The sequence below is a fragment of the Terrapene carolina genome, unplaced genomic scaffold (assembly GCF_002925995.2).
Source record: "Terrapene carolina triunguis isolate 2854851 unplaced genomic scaffold, T_m_triunguis-2.0 Scaffold68, whole genome shotgun sequence".
Taxonomy (NCBI): Eukaryota; Metazoa; Chordata; order Testudines; family Emydidae; genus Terrapene; species Terrapene triunguis.
In genome coordinates this window covers 6,319,844-6,331,329 of record NW_020664419.1, presented here as the reverse complement: position 1 = coordinate 6,331,329, position 11,486 = coordinate 6,319,844, and the positions used below count along the sequence as shown (strand labels likewise).

The 11,486-nt window shown below is 45.8% G+C and overlaps 1 protein-coding gene across 1 annotated transcript in view; it reads left to right on the top strand.

Moving 5' to 3' along the window:
• The window catches only part of SFMBT2 (Scm like with four mbt domains 2), a 166,129-nt gene that overhangs the window by 121,323 nt on the left and 33,320 nt on the right, over positions 1–11,486 (top strand). Inside the window, exons 11-14 of the mRNA XM_029910851.1 lie at positions 3,624–3,737; positions 6,771–6,813; positions 7,960–8,030; positions 9,661–9,800. Of these exons, the coding sequence (XP_029766711.1) occupies positions 3,624–3,737; positions 6,771–6,813; positions 7,960–8,030; positions 9,661–9,800 (368 nt within the window). The remainder of the gene's footprint in view (positions 1–3,623; positions 3,738–6,770; positions 6,814–7,959; positions 8,031–9,660; positions 9,801–11,486) is intronic.

Here is an 11,486-nt window from a genome sequence, read left to right as displayed (position 1 = left end):
GCCTAGCGTCTCCGATGGGTATGTCCTCAGAGCGTGCCTAGCGTCTCTGATGGGTATGTCCTCGGGGCGGCTAGCCCTTCCTGCCAACATGGCTGCATTCTATTTCTAGCGCACTGGCTTGATCAGAGTTTGTACAGGTACATGGGAATTATATCTCCAGCTCTAGTGTAGACGTACCTTGTGAGGAAACTCATTGAGCTGTGACACAGTGTAAGCCTCCCAGAGGTGTAAAACGAAAGTAACATGGCGCCTTTTATCTTTTTAGTGTACATTTATTAAAGTTTTGAAATAAAAAGTCACTTCAATTCAAAGAACCGAAATTTTTCAGTTCAACTATCTTGAAGCTTTTTTTTACCCAAAAGTTTTTGAGTCAGGCGTTTTGTCAACCCTGACGCTGTTTTGCAAACAGTTTTGGTTTCTATAACTCATCGGGTTTTGGTTTTGAAAAAAAAAAAGGTTCATAACAAATTCCTGACCGGCGCTAATTATGAGCAAGATTATGCTATCCCCTCAAAAAGCATCTTTCACCCTGGATTGTCCCATTGGAGTTTATGGTACTACTCATTGTAAGCAATAGCATCACAGTCTGGCCCTATGACAGTTACTGTTCTAGTGAATGCTACGTCCTTAGAATAGCTAATGCTAAAGGAAGTTTTGGAAGGGACATAAAACTTCACGCTTCAGCTAAATCTGTAAACATTAGGGATTCAGATGAGATTTTGGTAGCAGTTGTCAGAGCTGGGAGATAGGCGGCCAGGTCTAGTGGTTAGCGACCTGGTTCAGGAGAGCAGTGTTCAGGTGACCAGGCAGGAGCCAGTCGAACTAACCTGGAGGGGGTCAGGCCAAGGTCAGGATACCGGGCATTAGGCAGGTCAGAGTCTGTAGCGCTGGGCAAGGGGTCCAAGCAGCAGGCAGATTGTGCCATTCCAGTTATGCAGTTTGACAACACAAACTGTCTGTAAAACAGGCTGCAGTAGTTAAGCCATGTCGAGTTAGACATAAGGGACCATTGCTGAATAAATCATGTTTCAGGCAGTAGCAAAACTCTGTAAACTTCACGGGGAGCATTTAATGACTGGCAGTATAGCTCACCCAAAGCGGGAAAGATGCATAGGGCTGATATGAGATTGTGTGTGTGTGTGTGTGTATCCCATCGCTTTCTGCTACTTTATTACTCAGGATCTGCATTGTAAATTTTTAGTAGTTCATTTTAGGTTTTAACGCTGAAGCTTTCTGGTTTGCATTTATATAAGTAATAATGTATACCCGCTGCATAATATGTAAGGCTACACTAGGAATTTGGTGAAGTAAAAACCCTAGTAATTTTCCAGGGACGAATTGGGTTTATATTTTCAAGAATTGCTGCTGAAGTTGCAATAATGTAATATATTTAATGGGAGATGGAATTTTTCATTCTTCACGCATTCTACTTTTATTCCTAGTGTCTCGATTCATGTGGCCATTTCTTGGGCCGTGAAGACAGTGATGTAAAATGCATAAATCAGGCAAACAGAAATTGCAAACCAGCTGTTTCCAGTTTGTTATATGGCTCAAGCTAAGTGCAGCAATAAGATGCGGGAAGTGACTGGTGGGGTTATCAAATGTTCACGTAAAAAACAGAACCATGTAAGCGTGGTTGGATGGATATCTCTTTGTTGAGTCAGTGTGGCAGGATGAGAAAATAAACATTTTGGTGCGTCCTTGCCATTCGGAGTGGCTGCAGTTGTAAAATTTTAGGATCAAATTTTAATGTTGCACCTGTCATTGTAAGCAGAAAAAAGAAAAGAACATTGGATCGGAACAGTAGCATAGAGCAGTTGAAATAATGAAAGCAAAGGATGTCCTGGGCCATTTTGGTCACTGTATTAGAACCTGCAGTGCTGGAACGTGGGCCCATGGAGGTTCTGGCCTGCTGGCACCTCTGCACCACCGCAGGAGGCTTATGTCAGTTCCCATGGGTGGACCCTGTGAGGCTGGGCTCAGCAGGATGTACCGCCCAGCAGGACTTGAGTGGCGGCCCCTCGCAGCCCACTGATTGGCCAGTACCAGTACTTAAATCAGGACACCATGAAGGGAAGCTATCTGAGCAGCAGAGACTGCTTGTTTCTCTCTGCTCCAGACCCTGCTTGTGATAGACCCTAGACTTTGACGTCCCATCCTGGTTTGTCCTTGACTTTGCTATTTGATTGCTGTCTATAACCTGGCACCTGACCCTGCCTGCCTCCTGGTGCCTGATTCTCAGTCTGCCCACAAGCCTGTCTCAGACTCTGATCTCCTGTTCCTGACTCCTGCTCTGACCACTAGGTCTGACTGCCCACATCCTGGTCATGACACTGGTGCTGGAGTTGAGTTGATTTCCTGCATCTTGCTGTGCATTTAGGGCCTCATCCAAGGCCCGTGGACTTCTATAGGAATCTTTCCGTTGACGTCACTGGGCTTTGGACCAGGTCTTTAGCTGAAGTCGAACATAGTAATTGGGATGAGATGTTTTGCAGTATAAGGAGTTAAAATTCTACATGCTTTAAAACAGGCCGTTCCTCATTGGCAACATTTTTAGTGAGGTTCCTACAAGGGAGGAAGGATGGTCTTGGATTCGAGAGACTTGGATTCGATTCCTGGCTCAGCCACAGACCTCCTGTGTGTTTGTGGGCAAGTCTTGCAATCTGCAATATGGCTCAGTTCCCCACCTGTAAAACGGGGATGGTACCGCAAAGAGAGTGGTGAGGATACGATGCATTAATGATTTCAAGGTGCTCAGCTATTACTCTAATGAGGGCCATAGAGACACACAGCATCATTTTCTTTGCCCTTTCTTCCAGTGTTATGAGCTCCCGGGCGTATTTTTATGCCTTTGCAACTGTGTATTCGCTAGACCTTCTGCTCCCAGGCTCAGCTGAAGAGTCCATTGTTGCAGGCACCTCCTCACCGAAGGACTGTGTTGCCCTCACAAAGTTCAATTACTGTTTCAGTTTGGCGGCTGGCTCTTGATGAACATTCATTAGTGGAAAATTCCCTGCGGTCGGCTGGCTGGGCACTGTCAAATAGCACTGCATTAAGCAGGAGGCGAGGATGCTGTAACAGATGCAAAGGCAAGGATACAGGAGAGCAATGTCTACTGGTCATTTACGTGAGCATTTGATAACCCCGCCAGTCACTTCTACTGTACTCTCTGAGCACTTTCCACGTAAAACTGATAGCAATAGCGAAGTCCCTAGTGGATTTCATGGGGTCTCTTGATGATCATAATGAGCCCTTGTGTCCTTAAAATCAATGAATCTGTAGGCGAAGGGCTTACTTCATCGCGCCCTGGGGTGTCAGGATGGGGAAGGGCTCACACAGCCTTAACCTTGCCATTTTGCTGACTTTCAGTTGCTCGACCGTACATCTTTAATGGTCTCTTACCGCCGTTCTGCTGTGGAATCACAATGCGCTTTAAATGCAACAACCTTGTCGTTGCTACCTGTAGGAAATTGAAGACAAAATGCTGCCTTATCTCGATGCAGGGAAGCCGATTTATTTGTACGTGCGCCATCGTTTCCTTGCCTTGGTTTGTGACGAATGCCGGAACCGCTCCGAGCTCAGGCGTCCCGTGTGTAAATTGCATTATAAATTTGTGTTTCTAGGTTTACAGATGCCTGCTCCGGAGTATATAGTTGATGTAGAGTCGATGGACATTTTCCCAGTTGGCTGGTGTGAAGCAAATGCTTACAACCTCACGCCGCCCCACAAAGCAGTTTGTAAGTACATGAAACCACAAGCAAATAGACGCCATACACATAGGTTTCTTAGTCAGCAGCCACATATACCTAATCTGCTCCTCCTACCTACCAACCTGCTTAAATGGCAGTAAGACTCTGCGACCCTTGGATGGAGTAGTTAGAACCTGTTCACCCAAGGAATCCCTTGACGAATGGGACTATTTGCTGCTTGTGTGACTAAGGGTTGCAGAATGTGGCCTATGTCTAACCTGGTCGTAACAGTGGTATCTGGGTTTTATCACTCTGAAATTAATTTCTCAGCCGACCAAGACCTTAAGGAGAACACAGTCCCTTAGGAATACGTGACAAAGGCTCTAAGGGTGCATTGCAATCCCGGGCCACAATTGCAGCTCGTGTAGACATACCCAAGCCAGCTTTGATGTCGCTAACTCAGGTGCCGGAGCTGTGAAGCTGTAGTTGCATGTGTGAGTAATTACTCAGGATTCTGGTCAGGTCTGTATAGCCTGCGTTGAACCACGTGGTGCCATGGCTTCACTGCTCTTGTACCCAAGTTAGGTAGATCAGAGCTGGCCCAAGTACGTCGACATATGCGGCAGTCATGCCCCATGATTGCAGTGTAGACATACCCGAAGTGAGAGACATCGGGGTGAGGGATAGCTCAGTGGTTTGAGCACTGGCCTGCTAAACCCAGGGTTGTGAGTTCAGTCCTTGAGGGGGCCATTTAGGGATCTAGGGGCAAAAATCTGTCTGGGGATTGGTCCTGCTTTGAGCAGGGGGGTGGACTAGATGATCTCCTGAGGTCCCTTCCAGCCCTGATATATTCTATGATTCTATGATAACAAAGGGGACAGGAACTGGATGGCACAGGGAACTGATCATGGGATACAGCAAGGCCAAAGCACCTAAGTGAGTTAGGACCACAAGACCTGTTGACTTTCAATGGAATGTATGCTCCTAACTCACTTAGGGGCGTGCCACCCCAGAGCTTTTACTCTCCAGATCAGGATTGAGGAACACGTGTGGGGAAGCCAGTACTGCCACTGTCCGTGCTGTACCCAGATGGTCAATAAAACCGAGGGCTTCGCTCTCCAGAGCTGGCAGCCTAGCACCATTTCCCAACGCTAACGGTACATCTACATAGCAGCCGCGAGTGTGGACGGCAGTTCATGTAGATGGATCCGGTGCTAGCTGGGCTCTAGCTTGCTCACTAAAAATAGAAGTGAGGATGCTACGGCCCAGGGGCTTCAGCTCTGGCTGCGCAAGCAAGTACGGACCCAAGGGATCAGCCCACACCGGGACTGCCTCACTTCTGTTTTCAGCAGCCTAGCTAGAGTCCAGTGGGTGTGTCTACACGAGCGGCCATTCACACCTACCCGAAGATTGCACTTCGACACTGGTGTAATTCCATTGACATCAGCAGAATTACTCTCAGTTTACACCAGATCCATTAAAATTAGAACTGATTTTAGGCCAGTTTCTGATACCCTTACTCACACTGGGTAGTGCTTTATTCCATGGATAGTCCCATTGTTATCAAAGCAAAGAAAGGTACTAGTTGACATGAGTAAAGGGTATCCAAATCTGGCTCTTAAACGGGAGCAGGCTCAGGCCCTAAGCCAGCCCTCTGTATTGCTGATCTAAAGTATCCATGTACTTAAAAAAACTTTATTGTCCTGGGGATGTTATAGGACCAGCTTCTCTATTTCCTTACACTGGAGAGGAGAGATGCTGTTTATGTCCAAAGGCCCAGATCCTGCAAGCTTTCTGCTTGCACAATCCCCATTGAGATTCTTGTGCAGGAGCCGGTCCCAAATTCCTTAGTCCCATTAAGAGATGGACCTAAACCCCAAGGATGGACCCATGTGCTGGGAACCTTCCAAAAGTTTGGTTCTGGGGTTTGGGCCCAGCCCTTTCGAAAGAGAGATGCCAGGCACAAAGCTGAGATCTGGGTCTGTGCTTCCCCAGAGTCAAGGTGGGTTCCATCCAGAGCCGTATATACCGCCGCTGCAGCCCTTCTGGTGAATGGAGACCCAGCCCGAGAAGCGGAGCCCAAAAGAGACTCCAAGCGGTGCCCCTCCCTTGTGGTGTGTGGTTGGCCTGAAGAGAGGAAGGGGATGGGGAGAAGGCGGGGGTCGTGCAAGGCCAGGGCCGAGGAGCAGCTACAGCAGGAGGATGTGTTAGCTTTCACCGCCTCTTGCAGAAGCACTCCCACCGCCGCCCTGCGAGTGGAGGAGGTGCCGGGAAGCTCTTCGGAAGGCTCACCCTTCCCAACTCCACCTGATGACAGGGTGAAGACATTTGATCAGTGGGGGAATGCGGCAATCCTCGGTGCGGAGGAGAAAAAAGGGAGGATGAAAACAGGCATCCCAAGGGAAGGAGGGAGAAAGAGCTGAGAACAGTTAACAATACAGAAAGGGAAGGTCGGCACAATCCTGCCCTCCCCTGGGGCCTGGTCATGACCCCAGATTGAGATCCCAAGAACGGGTGTCATCAAAGCCGCTCGTGGGGTGTAATGGACACAAATCTCCCATTTCCAGCTGAAATAATTATCATCAGTCTGTTTATATTCATTATCATTTGAAAGGCAAATGTTTTTTTTTTAAATGTGTCAAATCCTTTTGAAGAGTTAAATATATCGGAGTTAAAAATCAGGCAGCCAGACCTAATTTGGAAGACTACTGCTATGGCAACATTGAGCAGCCTTGTCACAATTTAGAGATGGGGCGCAACAATGCTGGGGTAGTCATGCTTGCAAAATGCAATCTTGCACGTGTGTTTCTGCACGGAAAAATATTTGTGTTACTTTTATTTTAATATTTGTTAAGTACAGATCCCAGAAAATCAATATCAGCTTTGCAGTACCAGGATTAAATGTACAACAGCCTCTTTAAAACACTCGTTTTTTAATGGTATGGCGGCTCATTTAAAAAAAAAAAATACAGAAAGCGGGGCTGAGCATGGAAGAGCCTTTCGTTGTGTTAAATGTGATTTTATATTCCAGCCATTTATACAACAGACCATATATTTCTCTCTTCCTCTCTCATTTTGCAGTACGAAAGAAGAGGAAGATTGCAGTGGTGCAACCAGAAAAGCAGTAGGTTTCTGTTTTAAAAGCAGTTTCACTATGTAGATGAATTCAATTCTCTATGGGGAATGGTGTACAACAGCTACAGTAGAACCGCAGACTTACGAACACCTCGGGAATGGAGGTGATTCGTAACCGAAATGTTCGTAAGTCTGAGCAAAACGTTCTGGTTGTTCTTTCAAAAGTTTACAACTGAACATTGACTTAATACAGCTTTGAAACTTTACTATGCAGAAGAAAAATGCTGCTTTCCCTTTAGTTTTTTAATAGTTTACGTTTAACACAGTACTGTACTCTATTTGCTTTTTTTTTTTGTCTCTGCTGCTGCCTGATTGCATACTTTTGATTCCAAACGAGGTGTGTGGTTGACTGGGTCAGTTCGTAACTGCGGTGTTTAACTCTGAGGTTCTACTGTACATCATATTCGTAACTACAGTGTCAATCCTGCGGCTGAATCTTTTTGCAGGGGTTCCTTTCAAAAATAAAATAGTCACTAGTCTAAACAGGACGTTTCAGAATGTTATCTCAGTTGGGTCTGCACTATAATTTGACTCTGCGAATTCATGGCAGAAAGACTGAATTCCAGCAGGTGGGAAAAAATTCCAGAATCCACAAAATCGAGCTGCCCACTGCGCCCTGACTGGGATCGATGGGGTAGCTCATACCTTTACAAGCTGTTTCTGGCTTCCTGCAGACTCAGGCAGACAATGCTGCATCAGTTTACACTTGGTTCATGTTTTTAACGTTATCTTTGCATCCTTAAGCCAGAAACTTAATTTTTTTTTTAAAATTAAAGTTCAGTTTCTGGAGCACAATTTTGCAGCCAGGGTGAATTTCAGTGAAAGCACCCAAATGCACGGATCCCTGACCATAAGACATCACAGAGTCATTGTAGTTGGAATAGTGTTGTGTTTAAAGACCCAGGTGCTCAAAGGTGTTTAGCTATCTAACTCCCATTGATTTCAATAGGAGCTAGTCACCTAAATCCTTTTGAGGCTATGAGGCAAAATGTCAGTATTATAATCTCCATGCAGATATCAGGGTACTAAATGATGACCACACTTTCATGAGACTGATGCAAAACCCTGAGTTGCTCAGGTTCTGATCCATCACCCAGGTTCCGGGTATTAAGTGCATCGTGTTGTCGTTAAGCAGGTTGCCATCCGCAGTGCCTGTTGAGAAAATACCTCATGACCTTTGCCCAGTCCCTCAGCCAGACACAACAGGTGAGTCTGCTCAGCGACCAGAAAGCTCCTTTATCATTTCAGACTTCATCTGGCAAAAGTGTTGTGGAAAAGCCAGAGGTGTAGAAGTGTGTGTGTTATACACAGACGTACACATACGCCCAGGGCCAGATCCTCAGCTGGTGTAAGTCAGCATAGCTCCACTGAAGTCAATAGAATTTTATTGATTTACATCAGCTGAGGCTCTGTGTGCACCTGTGTGGGTCTGTCTGTCCCTTTCACTCTCTCTCTCTCGGTCTCAAGTTACCTGGGTTTGCCGGTGGGTGTCAAAAGTGTTGAGAGTCTGATCCTTGAAGAGCTCCATTCCAGACAGTGTCCTGATGTCAGGCCAAATAAAGCCCTGGTGTAAATCGATACAGCCATTTTCTATTGGCGTCAGTGGCGTTGAACTTGTTTACACCAGAACTAAATTTGCCTCATTATCTCTCTGCGTGCCTAGCTGTATAGCACATCAACCATTATTACAACCAAAAGTGATTTCTGTTGTCCCTCTTAATGAAGGTCGCACATTTTAGGGCATAATATTTAGACAGTTCATTACACAGGAATCTAAATTGGGATTACCCCTTTGTTTGAAGGCCACGTTTTAAAATTTGCTTTTGTCCTAGTTTCTAGAAAGTATAGATTACAGGGCGTTCACCAGCTTTTCTTTCTGTGACTGGTGCTTGAGGAGATAATAGAAGTAATAATACTTAAAATCATGAACTAACTAGCCCTCACACCTTCCCTGTGACAGTGGTACAGTAGGGAGCGAAATATTATTGTTCCCCTTTTACAGGTGGGGAAACTGAGGCAAATTCCGTAGGCCACAAAAGAAGGTAGTGTCAGAGACTCAATTAGAGCTCTAAGTCTCCACTCCTGGCGTTATAGTCAGATCACAATAGGCCCCATTCCTCAACAGAGGGCTAGGGGAAGACATCAAGAATGGTAAAAGGGCCAGGAAAGCTATATGGAAATCTGGATATGATTTACAGAAGCAATGGGCTCTGACTCAAATTAACATGACGAGGACTGCCCCATTCCCCACAGAGCTGAGTGGCTCTCTCTCCCAGCCAAAGCTGTGGGGAACTTAAACTCTCCAACACTCTGTTGTTGTTCACCCACATGGTTACATGCCAGCACCATCCAGGCCTTTCAGTCCAGGCACAGGAGCCTGTACCAGGAAATTAACCATTTGTTTGGACTGTTCATAGTAGCTGGAAAGGAGGCCTAAGCACATGTGCTTAGAGGAAGGCATGCCCGGTGGTTAGCATGCTACCTTGGGATTCTTGGGACCTGAGTTCAATTCCCTGCTCAGACGGAGACTTCCTGTTTGACCTTGGAAAAGTCACTTATCCTCTCTATGCCTCAGTTTCCCATCTGTAATAACACCTCAGGGGAGGGTTAACAATTATGAGACACTCAGATACTCTGGTATCGTGGGCCCTATAAGTACTATTGATGGTGTCATAAATGAGATCTTTCTGGACACTGAGCTGTGCTTACCAGGGACCCGATCCTAGCGCCAGGATAGTTGCAGGTAGTTTTGCAAGCATCTAGCAGAAAGAAGAGACTCTTAGGTTTGCTGCAGGAAAACAATTGCAGTCTTGGTAACATCGCTTTCTTCTTGCAGGTACTGTCAATGGGCGATACTGCTGCCCCCAGCTCTTCATCAATCATCGCTGCTTCTCAGGTCCATATTTAAACAAAGGGAGAATAGCAGAGCTACCTCAGTCTGTTGGGCCTGGCAAGTGTGTGCTAGTGCTTAAAGAGGTATGGTTCATCTGTCTGCAATGTGGGATTGGATGTCCGTGTAACGATGTGGAAACAGGGATTGTGGGGAATATGGACCAGAATTTCAAAACAGGCACCTCACTTGCATTCAGACATGGGACAGACACAAGTAACTGTGTCCATGACAGAGAACAAGGAGCAGCATGGACCAGGACCCACTGTGCTAGGCGCTGTACAAACACAGAACAAAAATGATCTCTCTTCCAAAGAGCTCACAATATAAGTTTATAACAAGAGACAACAGGTAGGTTAGACAGACAGTGGAGCACAAGGAAACAATAAAGGCTTGTCTACACTTACCGGAGGATTGAGGCTGTGGCAATCAATGCACCGGGGGTTGATTTAGTGGGTCTGACCCGCTAAATCAACCGCAGTGCGCTCTCCCGTCGACTCCAGTACTCCATCGGAACGAGAAGAGTAAGGGGAGTCCACGGGAGAGCGTCTCCCGTCAACATCGCGTAGTGTGGACCCTGCAGTGAGTAGATCTAAGCTACTAACATAACTCAAATTGCGTAGCTTAGATCAATTTACCCCCGTAGTGTTGACAAGACCTAAGACAATACTGTAGGATAAGCAGTGGTCTTGCACTTTCAGCGCTCTCTCTAACTGACTTCTGCTTCATTGGATGATCAGGAAAATCAGTCTCAAAATGTCTCAAATTGGGCACTAAAATCGGAGACGCCCAGAATCACAGATCACTGTTGAAATTTTTGCGCTTAGTACCGACAAGGGACTCTCTTTTACCCATTTTTTTAAAAATCTCTGTTGTTGTTGGACAGGCTACAGCCTATTGTCTCACAGTATGGGAGGCAGCACTACAAAAAGCACCAAGATTAAGCTCCATACAAGGAGACTATCCTGATCATCCCTCTAATACCTTCACACACGGCCTGATTTTTTTCCATTGCTCTGCACCTTGTGTCGTCGTTTACTCGAGGGCAGAGTGGAAGCACCAAATTAGGACAGTCGTATGTTACACTCGCAGGGGTGAATGACTTCAGAAAGTGCAGGGTAGTGGAGAGTCAGACCCCGAGTGTCTAAGGGGAAGATCCGTGGTTTACTGATTTCTATCTAAGCACTCAGGTGTGAAACATCCATTCCCAGCTGTCCAAAAAAGCTTTCTTCCCATAAATAAATGATCTTTTGTGGATTTGGCAGAGAAATGAGCAGGAATGGAGATACCAGTTGACATGATGTGACATGTTGCGGTCCTCACAGCCCAAATCCATGCAGCAGAGAGACGAGGGGGAGAAAAGCCTTTTGCAGCCTTCAAGTCCTAGTTCATTCCCATGCAGGAGCCCGATTGTTATCAAAGAAAACGCCACAGCTTGTCAGTTACGTAACCCACAATGTTTTGAATGAAATAGAAGATGTGGCCAGCTACTCAGCTGGTCTGAATCACAGTAGCTCCTGTGAAGTCAACGGTGCTCGAGTGGAGTTATTCCAGCTGCAGATCTGGAAATTCATATATATATATATACACACACACACACAATATATATATATATGTAGAAGATCAGGGTTTCCAATAATCAATAACCAATAGTCAATAATTAATCAATAGCTTATCATAAATATAGTTTGAATGTATTAAGAAATTTTAAAAGACCTTGGATATGTCAGAGTGATTGAATTTATTAAACGATTAGATATCAAAACAGCGCC